The following is a 25,840-nucleotide window of genomic DNA, read 5'->3' as shown; positions in this document are numbered from 1 at the left end:
CATCCCGTCCTCATGGTCCAATATGGCAGCCAGGATCCCGGCCATCATAGCTGCATTCCAGGCAGCAAGATGAAGGAAGGGTAACGAAAAAGGGTCAAATGATACATGCCAGTTTACTTTTAAGAAAGAGTCCTAGAGCCCTAGCCACTTTGGCTCAGTGGATTAGAGCGTCAGCCTGCAGACCACAGGGTCCAGGGTTCGATTCTGGGCAAGGGCATGTACCTCAGTTGCAGGCTCCTCCCCAGCCCGGGCCCTGGTCAGGGCTCATGCAGGAGGCAACCAATCGATGTGTCTCTCTCACATCAATGTTTCTGTCTCCCCCTCTCTCTTCCACTCTCTCTAAAAACCAATGGAAAAATATCCTCATATGAGGATTTAAAAAACAACAACCTAAAAAAGAAAGATTCCTAGAAATCGACACATGACACTTTAACTTGATTACAGCCACATCTAGCCGCAGGGGAGTCTGGGATAGTCTTAATTGCCAGCTGAAAATGAGGGGCTTGTTACAGAGGGAAGATAAGAATGTACATTGGGGGAAACCATCCCTGACACCTGATCCATCAACAAACATTTATTGGGAGTCCTTGTCCTTACTCACGTTCGAGTATTTATACTGTGATTAATGTCATGGCATCTCATGAGCACTGAACGGTGCCTGGCACACAGTCAGTGTTCACTGCGCCCCGCATCAGAGGGCTGTGTGAGCCCACGCTTCTGTGCGAGGGGAGAGGAGGGCTGCTGGGCAAGTGGGGTCTTTCTTCCCACTGACGCTGGGGAGCTGGGGTGGGCAGCGGTAGCCGTTTTAGAATCTGTATCACCTCCTCCATCCCATCCTACCCAGCCTTCTCCGGAGCGGCTCTGCCACCTCGTCCTCACCAAGGTGCTGGTGACAGTAGCAGCCAAGCACGGCCTCTCCAGGGTGAAAAGTGAAACCACAGGTCGGAGAGTTACGGCATCGGTTAGGGTGAGGGCTGGTTCCGAAGCCCCTGGGGTCCTCCTGAAGCCCTGGAATACTCACGTGTGGGCAGTCACACAATTCCTTCTGAAATGAGAAAATAGCAACAAAATGCCCTCATCTGGCAGAATGGGGGTAGCAGGTGCTCCGTGGCCTTCCAGAGCGTCCCAGAGAAAGAGGAGCCACGCCCTGCCCTCCGGAGACATCCTCAGCTCACCTGGCAGGAAGAGGAGGAAGCTGGGGGCTCGACTGGGTGGCCCTCCTGGGACTCCTGAGGGGCCTGGGCGGTGGGTGCCTGGACGTGGGTGTGCACGCAGCCTCCCTCCTTGCCTCCACCCTTCAGGGGCTGTGGGAGAGCACGCTGCTGGGGCCGAGCTCCGCACTGGGCTTGGGAAAGCTAGCTACCAGCCCCTTCTGGCACCACTGTGTGCCGGGCCTGTGCCCAGGGATACAGGGAGCACTGTTCCCCTGCAGGGTGTGTGGCCCATGAGCCTCAGGCCCCTTTCCTCAGGGTTCTCTGAAGCTCCTTCCATCCCTGGCCTGGGGAGCCAGACACTTCCTCCAGGAAGCCTCCCTGACTTCCCTTGCCTCAGGGCTCCCACAGCCTTCCACTGAGGCTCTGAATTTCCACTGCTGCTTGCTTGTCTGTCCCCCACCCTCGGCTGGTCCCTTTTGGTGCTCCCTCTCGATATATACCCTGTGCCTCGCACATAGTATGAGTTCAGTAGCTATGCATCAACTAATGAACAAATGTGAGTGAGTGTGTGAATGAATGAGTGAGTGAGTTCCCTGGCTGCCAGGGTATAGATCCCCCCAGTGAGGAGAGGAAGACCTGCAAGGGTTAACCGGGAGCCCGCCTGTGGTCTGAGGTAAGCAGGGAGTGTATTTGTTCAGGTAAATAAGGAAGGATTACTTATAATGGGAAATCAGGCCCGGCCAACTCTTCATCCCACGGCAGCCTGACTTCCTCCCAGCACATTCCTGCACTCCAACTGCGTCCACACTGCCCCGGAGACCCAGACCCAGGGCCCAGAGCCCGCGGCGGCCCCCCAGTAAGCCCTCCGGCTGGGTCTTGCCACAGTGCCAGCAGGTGGCCTTGGGCTGGGAGCTGGGGGCACACAACCCTGAGACCTCAGCGGGCTACCCTTTGAGGGTGGCCAGGCTGCCAGCGGCCCACCTGTCACCTCTGCCCCCAGCCTTGCTGGCCCCTGGTCCCACTGGCTCCCCAGATGCCTGGCTGAGACTCAGCAGTGGCCCAAGCTGCCCCCGCCTCCTCCTGGCCCCGGGGGTTGCCGCTGCAGCAGGCGACTTGGGCACCAGGAGGCTAACGGGTAAGTCCAGGGGGAGGTACGGGGTGCCCTGCACGGCTTTCTCCTGCTGGCGGCGGGGAAGGGGTGACTGAGAGGACTTGGAGGTGCTCTTCGCAAGCTCAGAGGGATCTCCCAGGCACCAGTGACCCTGCGACCTGGGTCCTTCGCCCTCAGAAGCCCCTGCCTCTCCGCATGCTGCCCCGTCTGCCTCCCTGGGCCGACGACCCCAGAGCCTCGGTGAGTCCCGTGGCCTGGCGAGGCCTGGGTGCCCCGTGTCGGTGAGGCCCCTCCGGGCTGAGCATTGAGTCCACCTGTGGCCTGCAGGTGGCTGCTCTGTAGATGCAGAGACTCGGCCCCGGGACCTGGCCGTTCTGCTTGGCCAGTGGAGCAGCAGCCTTCAGGGCTGCTGGCCGGAGAGGCCCTCCCTGGGGCCGGCACACGTGGGCGGGGGCTTGCTGGAGTCTGGAGGCTCAGGGGCAGGGTCCAGGGTGGAGCCGCGGGGACAAGCCCAGAGCCCAGGGGCCCATCAGGGCAGTGGTGGGCACGGGAACCAGCTGGTTGGGGAGCTGCAGAGCAGACCAGCTGGCTGCCTGGGCACCCAGAGGAGCCGAGGCCCCTGGTCCCGGTCACACTAGGAGAGAAACAGGGGTCCATGAAGAGGCTCATTTCTAAGATCTGCAGATTCCTTCTGTGGGAAGAGTGGGAAGTAGATGGCGAGGTGACAGGTGGAAAGGTGAAGGGTCTGGAGGTCTGAGGGCTCCCCTGAGGTCGGAAAAGGTGTGTGCATCTGTGTGCATGGGTGTGTATATATGTGAGCGTGTATATGCACACATGTAGGTGTATATGTGCACACATGTGCATATATGTAAGCATGCATATCTCTGTGTATATGTGTGCAGGTGCACACATGCATGTGTATGTGTGTTTTGAGTGTGCGCATGTATGTGCCTTACACACGTGCGTGTGTGTGTGTGCACGTGCATATTATGTGTGTGAGTGTGCGCATATGTGTGTGCACGCACGTGTGCCCATCTGTGCATGTTAGGGAGTGGGCATGCCCACCAAGCTAGCCCTGGATTTCTCACCGCACCCTGCCAGCTGGGCACACCCAGGCCATAAGCCTCAAGCGCCTTTCCCTCTATGGAGGTCATGGCCTTTCTTTTCCTCCTTGGCCAGGGCTAGGACTTGGCCTCATTTCCTGCCCCCACCTTCCCAATAAACAGCGTCACAGCACCCCCAATAAAGCAGCATCTCCCCAGCACCAGCTGCTCGGCTGAGTAACAAAGCAAACAGGCCCTGGCTGCCCAGCTCTGAGGTGGCAGGCAGGGATGGGCAGGAGATGACCCACAGATAGGTAGACCCAGACCATGGCCAAGGCCAGCAAGGACCTCCTGCCTGCCCCCTGGCCACCTGGAGGAAGAGCGAGAGCCAGGGACTCCAAACTTGGAGTCTCACCACCCCAAATTCCCAGAACTTTGGGGAGAGGATACATCCTCAGGGCGCCCAGGGAGGTTGGGGTGTGGAGGAGGTGTCACTCACTGCATAGGGGACCACCCTCCCCTCTGAGAGTCCAGCGGTGAACAGACAAGTGGCCCCTCTGCTCCAGGCAGAGGCGGGACCAGAGCTGAAAACTGTCCCTGCCAGACGTGCTCACCATGTTACCAATCATAACACACTTCAGCAGGTCCCATGGACCCCGTGAGAGTTTGAGCTGCTCTGTCAACCAAGCCTGAGGGAATAGGGGCACCCAGTAGGTGCTCAATCACTGCTCAGAAATTGTGACCCAGGCAGCAGGTAGAAGAACCTGGGAGAGCCCACCGTTTTCCACTGAGGTCGTTGCAGATATATACTGAGTGGCCAGATTATTATGATCTCTGAACACATAGTAATCTGGCCACTCAGTCTCTCTCTCTCTCTCTCTCTCTCTCTCTCTCTGTCACTCTCTCTCTCTCTCTCTCTCTCTCTCTCTCTCTCTCTCTATAGAGAGAGAGAGAGAGAGAGAGAGACTGAGCCACCCAGCCAGGGCACCTTTCTCTCTCTCTCTCTCTCTCTCTCTCTCTCTCTCTCTCTCTCTATATATATATATATATATATATATATATATATATATATATATAGAGAGAGAGAGAGAGAGAGAGAGAGAGAGAGACTGAATATATATATTAGAGGCCCGGTGCATGAATTCGTGCATGGGTGGGGTCCAGCCAGCTTAGCCAGGGCAAGGAGACATGGGCGGTTGGCTGGCCTGCCTGCTGGTCGAACTCCTGGCCGAGGGGACAATTTGCATATTAGCCTTTTATTATATAGGATATACACTGAGTGGCCAGATTATTATGCGTTCAGAGATCATAGTAATCTGGCCACTCAGTGTACAGTTAATAACTGAAGCAATTAGAGCACACGTTGGAGCTAAAGGGCGTGGTGCAGCTTGAGTGCAACCTGGGAGGTCAGTTCGGGCTGACCTGGGGACCAAGACCCTCCGGGGAGGGCGAGAAGGAATGGGAGGCCCACGGTGTGTGACGTTGGGCAAGTCCCTTTCCTCCTGCACTTGCCTGTGTAATGAGGTTAGACAGGTGGCTTCATCAGGGGGCTTCATGGAGGAGACATCCCGGAGCCGGGTTTTGAAGGCCGTGGAGGAGTTGGTGGAGCAGGCTGGTGGCCGGATCTGCCAACTTTGCAAGACTTGTGTGCCTCCCAGCTTTGTGGCCCAGGCTGAGGTCAGGGGAGGTGGGGGCTCTGGCCCCTCCTAGAGGTCAGGGACGGGTGGTTGAAGCCAACAGCCATCCTAGACCGAGCTTGAGAGCAAGACGGCCTCGGGGCAAAGCTCAGGCCTCCCTCACTACCATCCTCAACTCTCCCCCAGACTCCACCCTTCAGCCCTGCCCCTCCACCGATCACCACCTGTTTCTTCCTTTGTTCTCCTCATTCTGTACCCCATTCCCTTTCCCCTCTCTCTTTTTCTAAAATTGATTATATAGAGAGAGGCTAGGAGAGAGAGAACCATTAGCGTGAGAGAGAAACATCCATCGGTTGCCTCCCATACACAACCCAACCGGGGATCAAACCGGAAACCTAGGCATGAGCCCTGACTGGGAATCGAACCTGCAACCTTTTGGTGTATGGGACAACGCTCCAACCAACTGAGCCACCTGGCCAGGGCACCTTTCTCTTCCCTCTTCTCCATTCTCATTGCCCGCCTGCTCCCAGGTGCCACCTTCATGTATGCTCAGCCCATCGTAATTCACAGGAATTTCCATCCACCCGCTCCCTCAATCTTCCACCACCCCTTTAAGACATGCTCCTGATGGCCCATTTTACAGACGGGACAAGTGAGTCTCAGAGGAAGCCAAGTCACTTCCCTAGTCCCAGAGCTAGGGAGTTGGGGCTCAAACCTGGTCTGGGACCCTCCCCCACCCATCCCATTCCAGGCCCCACCCCGCGCCCCCAGCCGAGCAAGTGGCCTGTCAGGTGGAACAACTCTTCCCAAAGCAAACTTTGCACAGGCGAGTTGCCCTGGGCTCTTGCTGACATTTAGTGCCTGGCTCCTTCCCTGCCTCGTTTGCATGTTCCCAGCCCAGGAGGTGCCCTGCCAGGTTCTCCTCTCTCCCCTCCGCGCGGGGAGGGTGAGCGCCCTCCTCCCTCGCCCACTCCTCCCAGGTGGAGCCTCGTGGGGCCCTGCTGGTGGCCGGAAGGACCGGCGCCCACCAGGACCGAGAAAGGGCACCACCAGAACGGAGGTGCCCCTTCCTTCTCCCTCCAGCGCTGGGATTGAGGAGAGAGATCTGGGGGTAGCTGCCTAATAACCCCTTAATACCCCACCCACCCCCATTTAAACCTTTTTTTAAAGCGATTTCTGTCCTTAGTCTCTCAAGACAGTCCATTCTGGACTTCTCCCATTTTCTGAGTATCGGAGTGCCCTCACTTCCCCTAAACCCCCTTTCCAAGCCAAGGTGTGCTCGCTGGCCCTCGCATTGGGGCTCAGGGCACCCCTCAGCCCCGTCAGGATCCCCGGAGCTGGTGGAGCCGTCTCCGTCCAGCCTGTGGGCGGGCAGGAGGCCACGGAGGGAGGGCACCCTCTTGGGAGGCTGAAGCATCTGCTCACATCACTGCTCTGCCTTGTCATGCCAACCCCAGGACACAGTGCCCAGGAGCCCCATCTTCCCGCCCGGGGCCGAGGGCCGATGAAAGTGCCACAGGCAGAGGCGGGTGAAACCGTGTGTCCTCACGCAGGGGCCAGCTGCCCGGGGGCCGGAGAGTGGGGACCCGACGCTCAAACCCGCAAAGCCCTGTCGGGTAGCCAGTTTTTTTTTTGGGGGGGGGGTAGACAAGGTGCCTGAGGAGTGCAGGGGGCGCAGGGGCTGCGGAAGGGGGCTGTGGACACTGTGCCGCCGCAGCCTCTGTGGTGACCACAGGCGGGACATGCAGCGGCCGGGCGTGGCGGCCCAGGGCGCCAACACGGAAGATGGTCTGTGTGGGATCCCTTGTCACGTCCCGCGTGTTTCAGGGATCCCGTTCGGGTCCGGTTTCTGGAGAAGGCCGCAATCAAAATGAAGAGAAGCTAGAAAAGAATTAATTTGGGAAAATGTGGGGCCAGGCGGGAGCCACCTCTAGTGGGAGGACTCCACCGCTTTGACCTTTGCTGTCCCTTTTTATTAGAGATTTGAGATACACCCATTGCCCTTAGGCAGGTAATTCCAGTAACAGACAGATGATCTTTATCAATATGGATTTACATGATTATTTGGTGGGGAAGTTGCCTCAGTTACCATCGTCTCAATTAGATAGGGAGTGGTTGGCTCTGACCTTTAGCTTCAAGGTTGACCAGCCTTGTCGGGTTCCCTTTTCACATAACTACCAAGTGACAATGTTTGGTTTCCGGCATCTCCCCCCAATTCCTTCCTTAAAAAAAAATCTTGCATTTACAGACCAGAAATAAACATAATAAGAACAAAATATGTTTGAGTCCCAATTTCAATGTCCAAAAGTTCTGAGTCTAAAGTTTCAATGTCCAATGTCCAAAAGTTCTGAGTCCAAAGTTTAAATGTCCAAAAGTTCCTCAAGTGTACATGTCAGCAACGATATCTGGATGGTGGACAAACAGTGGCGATGCAGGTCCGACCTCTGTGGTTTGGTCCTGGGCAACCTGCAGCGATGCACAGCTGCTGACTGCTAGCATGGCAAGGCGTCGTCAGCGTCTTCCATCTCTGGACTATTTCTCCTCTTGTCTTCATGGCTGGAGCATTCCTGTCAATTCCTCTCTATTACAGGAATCCACATGGTCTTGGAGTTGTTTTCTGAAAATATACAAACATATTCTCGACCAAAAGTTAATAAAGGAATCTTTTCTATAAATTTTTCTTGGGATCCTATTATTTTTTGCCCAAACAATTTTCCTTTGGCTATTTTGACACCATGTATGTTTTTCATGGGTGTCCTGCTGTATGAAAATTAATTTTCAAAGTAAAATTTTTCAAGATGTAATTTACTTTCAGGATATTTTTTCTTACATGGTATTTTTCCACTATCCCCCTTTTTTTAATTTTTAGGAGGCTTTTGGAAAATTTTATAATGCAGTCTTGATAACTTTACATTTTTGCACAAAAATATGACTGCTTTAGGTTCATTGTATGTTAAGCAATTTTACCATGAAATGAACTATCAATAGAAATTTTGGTTAATACTTTAGGAACAGCTTTTTGTACAATTAAATTTTCTTGAATATTCACTAATTTCATTTAGCCAATTTAAATTAACCTGAAAACTTGTCTACTATTTTACTGTCAAATTTAATACTCTTTAACAAAAATCTTAGTTTACACTATAAATATTAATGAAAAGGATTATTTTGCATCCTTGAGAAAGCCCTGAGCATTCCTGGATTTAGGCTGGATTTAGATATAAGTCAGCTGCCATCGGCCAACTCTGTTGCCTGGGTCCCAATCTGAGCTGGGCCAAGTCTCTTTCTGTTACCTGGGTCCCGATCTGAGCTGGCATGGGAAGCGCAAAGCAGCCATGGGGCAGGAGACCTCCCTCAGAAGGGGCGAGTGTTCAAGCCCCTGCAATGTTGGGGGGGTGAGGTTCTGTGCCCCACCTCTGTTGACCCCCAAGTTCTCTCCTGATGGCCCCTCTGCGACTGTGCCTGTCTTAGGTTGTTCCTCCCTTGAGGAATCTTACCCGTCTTTGACTAACCAGCCATCCTCCGGGGCCAAGCAGGGTGATGTGAGGTTCAGTTTTGTCTCCTTGGTAGCTTATGCCCCTATGGCCTCCATGCACAGCACCTGCCTTGGGATCCCCTCGCCGTCTGGCGGGGCCCCAGCATTGATCACATGTCTTGGGGAACCCAGGTTTCTTCTCCATGGAGGGCTCAGCTCACGCCATTATGCGAGAGACAGATCCATGGTACCAGCCACCACGAGGCTTCAACCGGGTCCTCTTGGCAAAAAGGGCCAATATAGAATGCTCAAGTGCCTTCCCAGGGGCCCTTCCACACAGTGGAAGGGATTAAATCCTTTCATGTACTTATAAATTGCTGCCAAACATTCAAAGAATTAATTTGTAAAATATCAAAAATTATAATGAAATTGTAAAATACCATGTAAGAATATTCCTTGTTCTAGGCCATGGCAATTCAATCTCAAACTGGCTATCAATTTCTTTTTGTATAGAAAAGGTTTTAACCAGTTAAAGTCTCCTAATAATTTCTAAAAGTCATTAATCTTTTCTTATCTCCACCTTCTGAGGCCTAATGCATTGGTTATCAATTACAATCTGTAAGATATTTGAAGGAAGCCTCTCTATTTCCTTCCAAAATAACTTTCAGGTTACAGAGTTTCATTTAAGATTCTTTGTCTTTCTTTTTATAACAAGCAATCAGTATGGTTACAGTTTGAAAGACAAGCCTCAGGCGACTAGCTAGCTACATTACAAGTACTCTTACAGTAAGGCTGACTACTAATTTACTTTCAGATTTAACATTTTAACAATAATCTTAGTTTACACTGTAAATACTAGTGAAAGAGAATTTAAAATTTTAAAATTTCTCCTTTTCATAAATTTAGAATTATATTTTTAAGGTATCCTCTTAAGACAGAGGGATCATGGGAAGGCTTCAGTAACTTTCTTAGATTTATTTAAATTGCTTACAAAGACATTGGCTTATTTAAAGAAAGGGGTTGGCCTTTGTTATTTCAAGATGGCGGGCAGTAACCGCATGGCCAGAGGGGCTGGCAAGATGGCGGCTGTCTCACAAGCCGCAAATGTTGCTCCTCCTCTAGCTTAATTAAGAATGCAGGCGGCTATGAGTCAGGATTCAACTACTTATAAAACATTGACTTCTCATGTAACTTAATTTATATGAGACATTGATTATATTTTAAAAATCCAATTTATAAGGTAACCTAAGTAGGTATCTTTAATTTAAAAAAGGAAAGAAACATTCATTAAACTTATTTGATACTTTATTGGTCTGACCCAAAAGTATAAACACTGTTCCACCTCCAGCCGATTCAAAAATGCAGGCTACTTGAGGCTTTTGTCTTTCTATGAAATTCTACTGTTGTTGAAAATTTTGGCTATATTTAAGAAATATATTGTTTTTGCCTTTCTTACAGGTCAAAACTTTCATAACATTTAATATATATGTATATAAGTAAAATATATCAATTATTTTTTATTTGATAAAGCTTTCCATGCAATTTCAAGTATCAATCGGTTTAATTAAAAAATATTTCTTTTAAGAGAGAATAGACTTTTGAAATACATTTCAAGGGCCCAATGAAATATCCCAAAAGCCACTCTCAAAACATTGAAATATACCTGGAAAGATCAAATATATAATATATATGATTTAAAGATTATATACTTAAATTATCTTAAAGAATATCAATTAAATTTAAACTGTATCACAGAATTAATTCTCTTTTTTAAATCAGACCAAGAAGTAACATTTTGAATTCCTAATTATTTAAGAGAAAACATTTTCTCAAAAACACATTTTACTACAATCTAGGCATTTAGTTACCACAATTATGTAAGTTCTCCCAATTCAATCTGAACCTTAAACTTCCAGAGTTTGTAAGTCAAATATTTAGCAGTCCTTTATATTTTTAAGAATAAATTTTAAAATCTAATAATTAACTTTAAACCATGTTTTTTCTGCCTGGGGAAACTGAGAAGCAAACTTGTAGGTATTAAAAAAATGGCTACTGGTGGAAATTGGATTACCTGTTCTTCTGGGAGAAGGGCGTAGTCTACCCCTTCCGCCATCAACAAAGGGTGTAGCTTTAAAAACTTTTTTGTGACAAGAAAAGAGACTTGAAACTTCCAGAGCTTTAAATTTTAGGTAGCAAAATTAAATACTTAGCATTTCTCAAATCAATAATACTTTTACATTTTTAAGGATACATTTCAAATAAAATATAAGGCATATTCAATTAATTAACATATCATCTAGACTTCATACTAGGCATACTCAGATCAACATTTCATTATTTTAAATTTCAATACATTTAGATCATTTAAACTTAAAAGTTTTAAATTTCTAGCCAATAGGCTTGGCACAGCCACTAAATTTTTTAAAGAATTTTTCCTGCTGAGGAAGTCAAGAAACAAACCCATAGCTATTCACATGTAAACTTGTTTTCTACTTCCTGGTGGTTACCTGCCTCTGGGCGGGAAATTTCAAAAGAGCCTTGGGAAGCCCGCCTGTATCTCTTTCCCCGGTTCATCTCTGCCATTTTTAAGGCCAAAAGAGTCTCGGGTTTTTATTCTGTACATAGCAAAAGGTCAAGTTCAGCTCAAAACTATGCGCACTCGTTTTTAAACTGGTCCTTTCCCCTTACATGTGCACAGAAATCCCGGATGCATTTATGAATTTGTAAAAAGCTTCAAGTCATTAGCTGGAAAATAAATAAAGATGGCGAGATGAGGCCTTTCGAAGTGGCTTTCTTGGGGAGTGGCGTCCATATTGGATCACCAGGTGTCTCCCTTCCCCACATCCTACTTACTTCAGGGGAAGTTTCAGCAACAGATCTGGCCGAATTTCTTTTCATGCTTAAAAGACAGACAGATCTTAAATTTTTTCTTTCTTTTTTTTTTTTTTTTTTTTTTTTTATTTTTTTTTTTTGCTTTTTCTTTTTGTTTTTTTTTTTTTTTTTTTTTTTTTTTTTTTTTTTCTTTTCATTTCTTTTTTTTTTTTTTTTTTTTTTTTTTCGGGTCCGGTTTCTGGAGAAGGCCGCAATCAAAATGAAGAGAAGCTAGAAAAGAATTAATTTGGGAAAATGTGGGGCCAGGCGGGAGCCACCTCTAGTGGGAGGACTCCACCGCTTTGACCTTTGCTGTCCCTTTTTATTAGAGATTTGAGATACACCCATTGCCCTTAGGCAGGTAATTCCAGTAACAGACAGGTTATTTTATCAATATGGATTTACATGATTATTTGGTGGGGAAGTTGCCTCAGTTACCATCGTCTCAATTAGATAGGGAGTGGTTGGCTCTGACCTTTAGCTTCAAGGTTGACCAGCCTTGTCGGGTTCCCTTTTCACATAACTACCAAGTGACAATGTTTGGTTTCCGGCAATGGTCACACACAGTGTGCGCTCAGCCAGAGCCGAGTGAGGACGTGATTTGCAGTTTCTGGAAACTGAAAGTCTGGCAGGATTTGCACTTGACATGCGGGCAGTCGGGGTACTGGCCTGACCTCAGCCTCTGGCGCTCCACAGCCTGGGCTGGGCTGGGCGTCTGTGCCCACTGAGGAGCTGGGGAGGGGATGCCCTGGGCAGGGGCCGGGCCTGAGGGCGATGCGGATGTGAGGGGTGAGGGCCGCTGGGCGGGTGCCCTGCCAGCTCAGAAGGGTGGGCCACGTCCTCCAGAGGCTCTGGACACCGACTCCAGAGAACAGGTGCAGGGGACCCAGCCCCCAAACAGAGGGTGGGACTCGGTGCCCAAGGCCACGTGCCTGGAGCAGTCACATGGGACTGAGGCTGGGAGAGCCCAGTGGAGAACCCTTCACCTTGACCCAGAGGGGCTGGACGCATCAGTGGGTGGCAGGAGCCGAAGGGAGACGGAGCTGATGGGACTGTGCTCGGCTCCTGGCTGCCCGTGGGACCTGCGGGGACAATGGCAGAGACCAGATTTCCTTGGTATTCCCTGACCCTTTTGTTTCCTGTGCCCCGTCCTCCTGCTGCCTGGCCCTGTCCCCCACCTCCCCACCCACTCCCTGGTCCCACATGGCCTCATCCCATCCCCCAGGTCTTCCACACACCCCAGCTCCCGGGCCCCCTGGCTGGCTCCTCAAGTTGAACCTTCTGGGGAGCAGGGCTCCTGAGCAAGGAGGCCAGTGGCTGGACGAGTCAGGAACCGAGGAGGTGGGGATAGCCACAGGGTCAAGGTGAGCCCAAGACGGGCGAGTCCTCCCAGTAGCCCCCTCCCTTCTCTCGCCTCGGAGACCCCGGTGGCAGCAGGTGCTTAGGGATGGCCAGAGCAGGGAGCTTGGGAGAGGGCTGCCTGCAGGTGGCCGCCCCGGGTCCCTGCCTGGGTATGAGGGTGGCCTGTCCACTGGAGAGAGGCCAGCTCTCTGGGCCGTGGAAGGTGGTCAGTGAGGAGGGGCTGGGGGCTTTTCTTGAGCCCAGCTAGTCTGAAGAGCAGTTTCAAAGGGCCAGGGAGCTGTGGCTCCCTGGGGGGCCAGAGCCGTCCAAGGAGAAGTGAGGGGCCAGGGAGGAGCGGCAGGGTGAGCAGGGAATGTCTGGAGGGGCGGTCCGGGGCAGAGGCAGCTTCAGCACTGGCCGGGGCCTCCTGTGGCCGGGGCCCTCCTGTGGCCGGGGACCTCCTGTGGCCGGGGCCCTCCTGTGGCCGGAGACCTCCTGTGGCTGGGGACCTCCTGTGGCCGGGCAGGCTGGGCTTCTCTCCAAGGTGCTGACCGTACATGGCTCCTGGCCAGGCCCAGTCACCCCGCAGCCCCCTGACTCTGACCCATTAAATGAGGCCCTTGGGGTGCAGAGAGGGAGGGCTGACAGCCAGGGCTGGGGACCCCAGCAGGTAAGCCGGTTGAAGGTCTGCTCCAGTGGAAGTCAGGCCGACTCGGAGCTGAGTGGGGCTCTTTCACCTGCGCCGCCCCCCACCCCCCGCCCCGCCACTGCCCCTCAGTGCCCTTCTCACTGGGGTCTGCAGCCGGGGTCCTGGGCTCTGGGCAGATGGCAGTTGGGTCTCAGGATCAAGGTGGGGACTCTGGCACATTAACCCCTCACAGTCCTCCTGGGGTGAAGATCGTGGGGCCTGGACAGAATGTGGGAGCAAGGCTCCCACCCCAGGACAGCCCAGGCCTTAGTGCAGACCCCCCTGGCCACACCACTTCCCTGAGGCTGTTTTTAGAGAAATCAGGGGATCTTTTTCGACACCAGGAGGGGGTGGGAGTGAGAACCTGGCCACATTCCTGGCCCCAAGGGTGAGAGCTGGCCCAGGGTGGCAGGAACAGCAGCTGTGAATCTGTGACTTTGGGTCCCTGGCCTCTTCCCCTCGATCTGTCTTCCTGGGGGAGGAGGAGGTGCTGAGAGAAGGGGCCGTAGGCGGCTAATCCCTCTGGCCACTGCCCCACGGCCTGGCCCTGCCCCTGGGCCCTGGCCTCCACCAGCTGTTACCAAAGTTTCTTTATCTGGAGTCTGAGCCAAAGCCTCTGGGGCAGGTGGAGCCAGGACACCCTGAACCTTAATCCAGAACGGATCAGCGTGAGGTTTGGGAATGGGCGGCGTCGCTCTGGAGACGGGCAGCCCCGGGCCAGCCCGCAGAGGCCGTCGGAGGGCTGCGTCTGCTGTCCAGGGACCTGGACCTGGCAAACACCCGGCTCCTCCCAGGACCGAGGCCTGGGGAGCAGGGCCTGAGGTTCAGCTGGCCTCTGGTCTGGTCCTAGCTCCGCTGTGTGGCTATGGGCACGTCCCTGCCACTCGCCGAGCTTCATTTTTCTCAGTAACACGTGTCCTCATGGGCGACAGTCCCTTGTGGATGTAATTAGAGCTGAGCTGCATGGCAGAGATGGGGAGTGCTGGGAAGTCAGACAAGGGAGCTGCTGGGAGGGCCTCCTGGGGGAGGAGGGCTCTGGGCTGAGTTGTGATGAGAAGGAAGGGGCAGCTTGGGCAGGGGGACAGCAACACGAGAGAAGAGCCAGGTCTCGCCCGCAGCACGGGGGAGCCTGGATGTGTCCATGACCCCCGGCCTGAGCCAGACCCGGCCACAACCAGCAAACGAACCCCGTCCCCACTCCGCCCTGTTGTCCCTCCTGTGACACAGTCACAGAGTATCGGCTCCCTTCCCCTGATCACCGGGCTGGGCAGCGGGTGGGCTCAGAGGTGGGCGCCAGCCAGTGGGACCAGGCAGGACAGGCAGTGGAGCATGGGAGGTCCTTGAGGCAGGGGTGCCTGATGAGAGGGTGATGGAGAGAAAGGAGCCTGACAGCGGGTGGAATGAGAACTCAGGAGGTGGGAATGGACTCTGGAGGATCAAGCTGCCCAATCCAGGGGTGGGCAGAGGGAACCCTCAGAGCAGAGCCTCGGAGGGAACGGGTACAGTGAGCGGAGCCCCCACGGCCAGCGGGCTCCTCGGGCAGCTGCCTGACCTCCCTGAGCCTCACTGTCAGCGTCTAGAAAATGGGGCTCTCCCGTCGACGTCACCCAGGCTGTGGGTAGTAAAGGGGGGACGTGCGTGAACGCTGTGGGCATAGAGACGCTCACTGCAGTTCTCTCTTTCCCCCGAGTCCGGCCCGGTGCCTGGGAGAGGCCAGAACTGCAGGCTGGGCACGCCCACTCCTGGCTTTCTGACCAGAAAACCAAGGTGCCCCAGGCCTGGGCCCCGGGGTCTCACCTGTGAGTGAGCGGGCCTTTCTTCCCGCCGCACAGCTGATCACGCACACGCCTGCGCCTCGTGTGTCTCTTGCTTTCAAGGTTTCTTAATAGCGAGCGTGTTCTCCGGGGAGGCGTGGCGCGGGGACCGAGCTCCGGCGGCAAGCAGGCTCCTGGGCTCAGGGGCAAGATGGTGGGGAGCTAGATGGGGTGCGGGGGAGGCAGGAACTCTCTCTGGCAAAGGACCCTGGGCCAGGAGTCGGAAGACCCGGGTGCAGGTCGCTTAGCTGCACCTGGACTTGCGCACCCACGAATAGGACTGAGAAGGAGGCCCTGCTGCCTCTCCCCCGGGCGGGACGGGGACGACGCAGAGCTACACAGCTGCCTCGGCAAACGTGTCAGGAACGTGTCATCACATCCCCGCCTGGCAAACACCGCACCTGCCCTGCCCATTCATCCTCACTGACCCCTCGTGCCCCTGGGCCCCGAAACAGCCACTGCCTCCCATCCTGCCTGCGGCTGCGGCCAAGCAATCACGGGGCCACGGGGGAGGCGAGGGCTCCTGTTCTTGGAAGAGCTTCCGGCTCCCTGGCACGTGGCCCAGGGTGTTGGCAGAAACTGTCCTAACGTGGCAGGCCTGGGGGTTCTGGGGACGTGGATGGGGCGGGAGGCAGGCAAGGGGTGATGGGGGGGGAGCTGAGGGGGCTCTCCAGGGGTGGGGTCACCTAGGGGCAGGGCGTGGGCACAGGCCCGGGTGGGGACCTGGGGCCGAGCGGGCTGTGGGTGCTGCCTGGGCAAATAATGTGGGCCCACGGCACACACGCGTGTTTGCACAGAAGGACTTGAAGGGTTCCAGGCCTGCCCTCTGTCCCCCGCAGCCCTGTCCCCCCCGCCCCTGACCTTTCCTCCTTGTCACTTAGAGGAGCCCTTGAAAGGGAGCGTCGAAGTCAAAGGGAACGCCCTCTCTCTTGCTGGCATGCTCTCCGCCACGGTCAATGGCAGGGCTGCCCAGGAAGGCTGGGAGGGCTGGCCCCGCACAGGACGGGACGGAGGGACGCTGCCCCCGGCTGCGTTCGCCCAGCCGTGCCCCCCAGGAGCCAGCTGAGCGCGATGTGGCGTGGGCTGCTGCGGCCCTAGAGAAGCCAGAGGATTTCCCAAACGGGGTTCTTTTCCTTCCCGCCAGCGGAGCCGGGCAGTCCCGCGGGCCTGGACTCGGGCCAGGGAGTCCCCGCACTGCGCTGCGTGGGGCACATCAGTTCCACCGATAGGGCAGCCACCAGCCCCCTTACTGGCCCGATGTTCCGAGGGCAGCGCGTCAGGATCACCCACGGGCCGTGGACGGCACTGCTCCCCCGCCCCGTTCCCGCTCTGAGGTGGGCCTGGGGACTCGCCTCCCAACCAGTTCTCAGCCGCTGACCCCGCGCTGCTGGCGGGTCCGCCCGAGAGCCTCTGCTTTGCGGTGGCAGTGCCCGAGAGGGCACGGATCCTGGCAGGTCCCAGCTCCTTCCTCCCCCGGGCGGCGCCCGTGCCTGGGGGGCATGTATTTGTTGGTGATCTCCCACCGCTGCTGGGGTTTCTCCTCTTATTGTTATTTCTATCTTCAGTCTTGGGCCAGCACATCACAGAAACACCCAGACACCCCGGTTTGGGGTCTGCCCCTGTCGCCAGTGCCCTGGTCACCCAAACCACACACTCCAGTCCGGGCTCAGAGGACAGGGCCTGGGCACCGCAGAGCCCGATGACCACTGGGGAGGGGGCTCTAGCTGCTGCCCCTGGGGCCTGGGGCCACAGGGAGGAGGGGGCCTTCTCACCAGCCCCCGCTGCCCGGCAAAGTGGGCCTGCAGGTCAGCATGTGGGCACCACCTCAGCGCCCGGGAGTGGAGGGGGGCCTGGGGCCACACCTTTCAGGGGAGGACCCGGTGGGGTGGGCGCCAGCCCTGAGCAGGGGGCCAAGCACACCTGTGAGTTACTCACTGACCACCTCATCAGCCTTGCGCTGGGAACTTATTCACCGCCCCCCCACAAATGGCCCTGTGGGAAGAGGGGGGGCCTGCCCAACTTGTGAGGGACTCTACCCCCACCACACCCCTCTCCCGCTCCTCTCTTCCTGCACCTGGCTGATGCAGATGGTGGGGGGGGAAAAAGATGATGGTGACCCTCTCCCTTCCCAACTTCCTTCAAGAGCAGAAAAAAAGAAAACAAGCTTTGCTATAGCAGGAAGGGTCTAGGTTAGCTCTCAGAAGGAACTTCCTCCACAGGACAGGGGGCTGGGATCTGAGTGTGGGCTGGAGGGGAAACCGAGGGCTAGACATTAAAGGCTCCTTGTCTAGGCCTCAGTTTGCTCCTCTGGCAAATGGGACCAATCGTGTCTTCCGCTGTGAGGCCGGAGGAGGCCAAGAGCCAGAGGCGGTTTTAAAGCACAGCACATGCGTGAAGACTCGCGCTGCCCGCAGCCGCTCCTTGGGAGTGAGGGCTGCCCCTCCCAATCCTGCCCACTCCCCCCTCCCTGTCTTCCCCAGCCCCGTCCTAGCTGCCCAGCGACCCGGAAGCCGACTCTCGCCCAGGCCCAGCCACTGCCCACTGGGCCCTTCACCCCTGTAACCACTGAGTGGTCCCTGGGGGTGGGGAAGCAGCGGACCTGATCCTTCCTCTCGTTTCTGCAGACACAGCCGCTGGCCCGAGCAGCAGTGGCATGGGCAGCGCCAGCCCCAGCCTGAGCAGCCTGCCCCCCAGCCGCCTCCTCCTGTCCCCCAACACTGTGCTGCGGGCAGGCCCAGAGAAGGCGGCAGCCGGGGCGGTGGGGCCCGACAGACGGGACTGGAGCCCCAGCCCGCCGGCCACGCCCGAGCAGGGCCTGTCCGCCTTCTACCTCTCCTGCTTGGACATGCTGTACCCCGACGACAGCAGCTGGGCCGCCAAGGGCCCCGGGGCCAGCAGCCGGGAGGAGCCGCCCGAGGAGCCCGAGCAGTGCCCAGTCATCGACAGCCAAGCGCCCGGGGGCAGCCTGGACTTGGCGCCCGGAGGGCTGAGCCTGGAGGAGCACTCGCTGGAGCAGGTGCAGTCCATGGTGGTGGGCGAGGTGCTCAAGGACATCGAGACAGCCTGCAAGCTGCTCAACATCACGGCAGGTGAGCCCCTCCGCACGCCCAGCTCCGCGAGGTGGGGCAGCCGGCTGAGGTCGCGGGGCGGCGGGGGGCACCCTGGCGGGGCCTCAGGCAGCCCCAGGAATACTGGTGCTTCTCCACACGGGCAGCCCCCACACAGCTGTGAGCCTGTGAGCGGAGGCTGGATGGTTGCGAGCCCGTGGGGCCAGCTGCACCAGCCGGAGTCCGCCTTGGGAGGTGCGGATGAAGTGAATTTGAGCTCTGCACCATCTGGCCCACCACTTCCTCTCGGACTCATCGCCACTCTCTCCTCAGCCACACCTGCCTCCTTGCTGTTCCCACAATACTCACCTCAGGACCTTTGCACCTGCGGGTAGTCCCTCAACCTTGAGCACGCTGCCCCCAGATATCTACGTGGCTCATCCCTCACCACCTTCATGTCTTACTCAAAGGGCCCCCACCTAACGGGGCCACTCCTGACCCCCCGTTTCTGCTGAAACCGCTGCTCACATCCCCACCTCCATTCCTGGTCTGCTTCCTTTCTCTCACAGCACATGCCATCTTACAGGCCGCGTGTTCCAGTTCTCTATCTTGTTCACTATCTCTCTCCCCCACTGGCATGTTCACACCAGGGGACATGATTGTCACTTGTTTTGTTCACTGCCACGTCCCAGGTCCGAGGACGGCACCTTGTACATGATCGATGCTCAGGAAACAATAGCTTAATAGGCCCTGCTCCGGCACCGGGGAACTGAGTGGTGAGCACAACACAAAAGCTTCTTCGGTGATGAAGCTGATGATAGTGAGGGAGACGTCGTGGATAAATACGTGAGCGTGTCACTGGTCCAGCGGCGACAAGGGCTCTGACGAGGAGGGAACAGCAGGAGGCCAGGCCTGAGAGGGCCTGCCAGGGTCTGGAGCTGACGCTGTGGGTGAGGGGCTGCGGCTCTCCAGCCCTGCCCCTCCCTCATCCCTGCAGCTCTGGGGGGCCTGCCCCATCTCCTTGGTCGTGGGCCCTGGCATATGAGCATCCCACTTGGTGCTGCTTTCCCACAAGGGCCGCCAGGCATCCCTCAGGCCAGCCCCTCCTCCTAGCAGTCCTCTGGGCCATGCCCCCGACCCCCAACTGGTGCCCCCTTAAGGTAGCTCCTGCCAATGCCCCAGCCCTCCATCTGCCCAACGCCCAGGCCAGCCTCCCAGGGCGGTCTCCCACGGTGCCTGCGCTCCCACACTGGGCTGGGGAGGGAGGGGCCTGCCCTCTGAACAATGGGGACAGAAACAAATTGCTTTGACCCTCAAGAGGAAAATGGGTTTATCAAGTGGGGGCAGCCCAGCCTGCAGGTCACCCAGCTGGGGCACCAGCTGAGACCACAGTGTTCACTTGGAGCCCCATTGTGACCGTGCCCACCGGCCTGGCCTCTGCCCATGTGCCCTGCCAGGCTCACCCCAGAGCAGCCAGTGACTCCCTCCTGCTGCTGAGTCCTGTAGCTGCCCCTGGCCACCCTGTAACTTGCCATTCATTCATTCATTCATTTATTCAGTCATTCATTCAATGCATGTGCACTGAGCAGCTACTATGCACCCAGCCCCTTGTTAGGTGTTGGAAAAGGAGATGGAACTCCCTGTGCCTCAGTTTCCTCATCAGTAAAATACGGCAGGGGCTGGAAGTTGGGGTTATGAGATTAATTTCTGGTTGGATTTTTCTCCGGTTCTTTTGAGGGGTTTGGGGAAGGCAAAGGCAGCTAGGGAAGGAGCTCACATGTTCCAGGGCTGTAGCTCCCCAAAAGGCCGTTTGGAGGGGCTGGAGGAACCCAAGATCTGGATGACGTGGGAGGTACAGAAGTCCCTCCCTCTCACCCCACACTCTTCCTGGGGACCCCCTCAACAGGGCCCCTCAAGAGGGCCTGTCCTGTCCTGCCCCCACCCCCACCCCGGAGTTCATGGTCCTGGGCCACAAGCTCCCAGCTCCCCAGGCGTGCCAGCCGAGCACAGGGCCCACGTTCCAGAAGTGCCCTCAGCGGCCCCTGGGCTGAGGGAGTGTCTCTTGCCAGACCCCGTGGACTGGAGTCCAGGCAACGTGCAGAAGTGGCTGCTGTGGACGGAGCACCAGTACCGGCTGCCCCCCGTGGGCAAGGCCTTCCAGGAGCTGGGGGGCAAGGAGCTGTGCGCCATGTCGGAGGAGCAGTTCCGCCAGCGCTCGCCGCTGAGTGGGGAGGTGCTGCACGCCCACCTGGACATCTGGAAATCAGGTGGGACAGGGTGGGCGGGAGCAGCCCCTGGGGGCTCCAAGCCAGGGACACCCGACGGGGACTCTTAGGCCAGGATGCCCGCTGGGAGGCTGCTCTCCGCTGGGCTCTGCTCTGAATCCAGCCCCAAGGCCGCTGCCTCCTCAGAGCCCACGCCTCCGGCCCTGGCCAGGCCCACAGACTTAGGACAGAGCAGCGGGAAGCTAGAGGTGGGAGTTAGACCGAGAGGACGCGAGACATCATAACCGATGGACGGTGGGTGCTACGAAGTCCTTTTTTTAAAAAAAAAAAAAGTATTTTTATTGATTTCAGAGAGGAAGGGAGAGGGAAAGAAGGAGACAGAAACATCTATGATGAGAGAGAATCATTGATCGGCTGCCTCCTGCATGCCCCCCACTGGGGATCGAGCCTGCAGCCAGAGCATGTGCCCTGATTGGGAATCGCACCGTGACCTCCTGCTGCAGAGGTCGATGCTCAACCACTGAGCCACGCCGGCCGGGCCTTCCTTGTCCTTTTAAATTCTTATTCGTTTGTTTGTTGTTGTTTTTCATTGAAGAAGTAATGAGGGAATGATTGTATACACTTTTTAGAAGGCCATAGTAATAGTATATCATAAAAGGTAATTCTCCCTCCCACTCCTGACCCCAGCTTCCCGATCCCCCTCCCTGGGGGCGCCCACTGTTCCCAGTTTCTTGGGCATCTGGACAAGGAAAGTCTATGCAGATACACGCCAATACATGCGCATGGTTTTTCCCCTTTTAAACATGAGCAGCATCAGCGTATACACTGTTCTGTACTTGACAGTGTGCCTGCAGCTTGTTCCCATCAGGATCCATTCGGCTGCCCTATTCTCTCTCAAGGCTGCATGCCACCCCCATCTCATCTCATGGGGCACCCACTGTGTGCCCTGCGCAGAGCCGATTGCTTTGGAGGCAGCGCGTGCTCCGTGGGTCAAGGCCCAGACCTTCGGGGCCGGATGAATAAGGAGTAGGTACTCATACAACCGTCAGAGCCCAGTGCCCGGCCCTCCCCGGCTGCTTGCCAGTGACTGCCAAGGGCAGTGGTCAGTGCCAGGCTGAGTGCCAGTGGTGATGTGGGTGGAAACGGGCTGCCCTCACGCCCCCACTGCCTAGTCTGAGGTGGGGGGTCGGGGTGCGGGAAGTGGGGTGCAGAGAGCAGGAGGGTGGAAGTGCCGGGGGACCTGGCAGCTGGAAGGTAGGGGTGTTGATTATGCCGGACACTGAGCAAGGTGCTGTGCAGACTTCATCACCTACGATCCTTGCAAGATCCGGGAGGGGGTGTCCGGACCCCATTTCACAGATGAGCGAGGCTCCACGGCCGCTCTCCTGCCGAACAACAGGGGCTGCCCCTGGGCCTCCTTAGGCCCCTCCCAGCTCTGAAACCCCAACTCCCTTCCCAGAAGCGGCTCCAGACTGCAGGAGGGAGGGGACCACTGGGACATGGGCCAGAGGGGCCTCTGGGCCCACAGCCCCACCAAGTGCCCCCCCGTCCCCTCCCCCCCAGGCCTCTCCTGGGTCCCAACCTCCTCTCCTTGTCCTGCAGCGGCCTGGATGAAAGAGAGGACCTCCCCCGGGGCGGTTCACTTCTGCGGTGAGCAGGGCCGGGCGGGGAGGGGCTGGGCCCTGAGGTCTGAGGTTGAGGGGTGGCCGCCAGGGAAGCAGGGGGTGGCCGCAGGTCCCCCCTCACCACCACCCTCCCTGGCCACCCAGCCTCGACCAGCGAGGAGAGCTGGACGGACAGCGAAGTGGACTCCTCCTGCTCCGGGCAGCCCATCCACCTGTGGCAGTTCCTCAAGGAGCTGCTGCTGAAGCCGCACAGCTACGGCCGCTTCATCCGGTGGCTCAACAAGGAGAAGGGTGAGCGGGGCTGGCGCAGCGAGGGCGCTGAGGGCAGGGGCTGCCTGGTTCCCCCGGCCTGGGCCCCGGAGGAGGGGGACTGGGCAGAGGGGTGCTGTCCCTGGACCTGCTCAGGGTCTGAGTCCGTGTGTGCCCATGTCTGTGCCTCCGCCAGGCTCGTCGTGTTCAGGGTCCCCAGCGCCTGGGTCGTAGCAGGCGCTTGGCATTCTGCTGAGAGTGGGACACAGTCTTTGCCCTCAAAACATCGTAGCTTCACAGGGAGGCTAATGGTGCCCAGGGAGCAATCCTGTGTAAGCCACGTGTGTAAGATTAGGTTCTCGAGCAGCCACATTCAAACACATTCTAAACGGGTGAAATCCGTTTTAATATGACTTTTATTTAACTCAATGTCATACATTATCATTTCAACATATAACCGATATAAAATGTATTCGTGAGACATTTTACTAAGTCTTTAAGATGGGATGTGTATTTTACACTGACAGCACACCCCAAAGTTCGGACTTGCCACATGTCAAGTGCTCAAGAGCAACCTGTGGCTAGTGGCTACCATGCTGGACAGCGCAGGCTACATGGTGTGTGCGTGCATGTGTGTGCGTGTGTGTGTGTGCATGTGTGTGTGTGCGTGCGCACGTGTGTGTGTGTGTGTGCACGTGTGTGTGTGTGTGTGTGTGTGTGTGTTGGCAAAGGCTCAGAGCCAAGAAACCCGGGTTCGGGGCCCAGTTTGTCGTTAGTAGCGATGGTGCCTGGACCTCAGTCTTCAGCTTCATTCACCCCGCACATCTTTGCTGAGCACCTCCTCTGGGTCCACACGTGCCCAGTGGACATTACAAAGAATGACTGTGTCCTGAGGGTTCAGGGAGGACTCAGCTGCACCCCGTTCTCGAGGGACCTACAGTCTTGTATGGGGGCTAGCAGTGAAAGGAGCTGGTGTGCAGAGCATGTCGGGCACAGAACCGTGGGGGCCGTTGTGCCAGGTCCAGGAGGACTTCATGGAGGAGGTGACTCGGGCTGAGTGTGGAGGATGAGAAGGAGCTAGAAGGGGTGGAAGAGAAGTTCCTGCTCAGGTGTGATGCCGCTACGTGTATATTTAAGACTGAGAGTGTGGTAGCTGCTCTGTGGTCCCCCGGGCCTCTGGGGAGCCAGGGAGCCGGTCCCACGGTAGAGTTTTAAGGAAGGGAGATCAGGGAGGGGGTGATCTGGGAGAGCTGCCTGAAGCGGGTGTGCTGACCTGGGCCAGTGGGAGGGTTAAGAAGGAGAACGGGGAGTATTAACAATGCAATAGTTCTGCCCGAGGGACACGTCCTCAGGCTCCACTCTGTCAGCACTCAGCCCCTCTCCTCTCCTGGGCAGGAGAAAGGGGCTCAGGCAGCTTCTAAAGCCAGACAAGGGCAGGGCCAGGGCGCAAACCCAGGTCGGCCGGCTCCACGCCCACTCTTTGCACCACCTCTCCTGGGTGAAGTCTGCCAGCGGGGCGGTGTGGGCTGCTGTCCGAGAACCGCAAAGAGGCCTCTCAGGCTAGGGACCCGCAGGTGGCGGGGGTGGCGTGGCGGGGCGATGGGGTGGGGGTGACCTGCCAATGAGCTGTGGGCACCGTCACAGCTGCGCTGGGCTTCTGTGTAAGGTGTGCACACCCCACAGTAGGAGCAGAGGCTGGCAAGGCTCAGGTCCTCGGGCCCCAAATAGCCCACTAGGGTACCGAGGCTCACCCTGCCCCCGGGGGGCTCATGACCCCATAGTATTAGTTACCACATATTGAGCCCCGTGGCACGCTCCTTGTACACGTCTCTTTAACCCCCAGCACACCCGGGAGTAGGTACTGTGGCCCCCACGGCCGGGCCGCACCCCCGCGGACCCTGGCTTTCTGAGAAACTGACCGCTGGTCTTGGTCTTCCTCCCTCTGGCTTGCCCGCTGGTGTCTCTGGGCCCTCCTGCTCCCCCAGGCATCTTCAAAATTGAGGACTCCGCCCAGGTGGCCCGGCTGTGGGGCATCCGGAAGAACCGCCCCGCCATGAACTACGACAAGCTGAGCCGCTCCATCCGCCAGTATTACAAGAAGGGCATCATCCGGAAGCCGGACATCTCCCAGCGCCTCGTCTACCAGTTCGTGCACCCCATCTGAGGGCGGGCCAGGCCTCCCTCCGGCCTGCCCCTGGCCCAGCAGACCCCGCGCTGGGGAGAGGGAGTCTGCTGGCATTCCGAGTCCAAGGTCAGGGAGGGGAGGGCCCACTGCTCCCAGAGTGCAAGTGAGCTCTCTGCCCCCCACTGCCCTCATGGGGTGCCTCCTCCTCAGGCCCCACTGCTCCTGTGCCCAGCCACTCAGCCACTACAGGACGGAGGGCACCGGCTGTCCCCGGTGCTCACAGCTCCCCAGGGAAGGCACTCCCTGCCTCTGATCCCAGCATTTCCAGAGCAGACCTGACAGAATGGCAATGACTTGTCCAAGGCCACTCAGTCCAGTGCTCTCTGCCACTCAGGCCTGGCATGGTGCTGGGGAGCCAGAGGTGCCCCTGGGAATGGGTAATAAAGATACCAGAAAACTGACATGGCCCAGTGTGTGTGCAGTGAGTGAGTGGCACAACCATCGATACTCAAAGGGGTTCCGATCACAGGGGCCTGGGGCTGTCCAGGGAGGCTTCCTGGGGGAGGTGGCTTTGAGCTGAGCCTGAAAGGAAGGGGATCATTGACTGGTAGAAGCTGCAGGAGAGTGGCAGGGAGTCCTCAAGGCCGAGAAGAGGCTCGATGGCCCTTGTCTCCCCAGCCCTGGTGTGGGCTGAAAGGAAGGGCGGGGCTGCTGAGGCTACACTTGGGACTGAAGGGGTGGGTCTTCTCTCTGCTCTGAGAGAAGGCGGGGTCCTCTCGTAGGTCAGGGCTTGCTGCCTGAGGTGGGCCAGGGGCCATCCCTCCTGCAGGGGGCCCAGAGCCCTTACCTTTGCTTGGCCAACTGCAGGGGCTCCGGCTGGGGCGGTGGGGGGTGGGGCGTGCACAGAGGGGGACGCTTAGTCCCCCGTGTGGGATGCTGGATCTGCAGCGCACAGGGTGGGAGAGAGGTAGGCTTGGTGGAGAGTCCTCTCTCCTGAAGAGCGAGGCCACAGACCTGTCGTGCCCTCTTTGAAGCTCTGAGCCCTGTGAGTGGGTGCAGAGGTGGGAGGGTGTGACGGGGAAAGGGTGTGGCCAGCGTGTGTGAGTGTGAGTGAGTGAGTGTGTGTGTGTATGTGTGTGTGTGCTGGGGGGTGGGACCCACTGCCCACTCTCCTGGGCAAAGCAGCTGGCTCAGCTTCCTCCTGCTTCTCTCACATTTGTTCACCCAGCTCAGGAGTCCTGAGGGCTGACTATGTGCTTCCACTGCTTTTTTTGTCATTGAACTTCCCTCCCAAATTAGGGGCTAACTCCCCATTTTTCAGATGATGAAACTGAGGCTCAGAGCAGTTGCCTTGCTCACACACAGCCCATCAGCTGCAGAACCAGGAACTGTACCCACCAGGACGGGGCTCTCTGTGCCTCAGGACTGGTCAGCA

General features: G+C 56.6%; 1 protein-coding gene across 2 annotated transcripts; it reads left to right on the top strand.

Annotated features, from left to right (window-relative positions):
• The first annotated feature begins 1,915 nt into the window (after positions 1-1,915).
• On the top strand, positions 1,916-24,866 carry SPDEF (SAM pointed domain containing ETS transcription factor). 2 transcript variants are annotated; one of them, XM_008152005.3, is made up of 6 exons: positions 1,916-2,289; positions 17,759-18,223; positions 20,251-20,448; positions 22,009-22,056; positions 22,176-22,322; positions 24,266-24,866. In XM_008152005.3, the coding sequence occupies exons 2-6, from the start codon at positions 17,788-17,790 to the stop codon at positions 24,442-24,444; spliced, it is 1,008 nt and encodes a 335-aa protein (XP_008150227.1). In that variant the 5' UTR covers positions 1,916-2,289; positions 17,759-17,787; the 3' UTR covers positions 24,445-24,866. The 2 variants fall into 2 exon arrangements, with proteins under 2 accessions (XP_008150227.1, XP_028017089.1); XM_028161288.2 differs by lacking the exon at positions 1,916-2,289 and adding an exon at positions 2,479-2,505.
• The last annotated feature ends 974 nt before the right edge of the window (positions 24,867-25,840 follow it).

Source organism: Eptesicus fuscus, chromosome 10 (assembly GCF_027574615.1).
Source record: "Eptesicus fuscus isolate TK198812 chromosome 10, DD_ASM_mEF_20220401, whole genome shotgun sequence".
Taxonomy (NCBI): Eukaryota; Metazoa; Chordata; class Mammalia; order Chiroptera; family Vespertilionidae; genus Eptesicus; species Eptesicus fuscus.
The sequence above is the reverse complement of the archived record's forward strand: the minus strand, read 5'-3'. Positions and strand labels throughout refer to the sequence as shown.

What these genes read in the sequence shown, in the direction of transcription:
- SPDEF (XM_008152005.3), top strand. Translation starts at nt 17,788, where the DNA reads ATGGGCAGCGCCAGCCCCAGCCTGAGCAGCCTGCCCCCCAGCCGCCTC. An exon ending in CGGGGCGGTTCACTTCTGCG is followed by an intron (nt 22,057 to 22,175) that starts GTGAGCAGGGCC and finishes CTGGCCACCCAG; the next exon opens with CCTCGACCAGCGAGGAGAGC. An exon ending in GTGGCTCAACAAGGAGAAGG is followed by an intron (nt 22,323 to 24,265) that starts GTGAGCGGGGCT and finishes CTGCTCCCCCAG; the next exon opens with GCATCTTCAAAATTGAGGAC.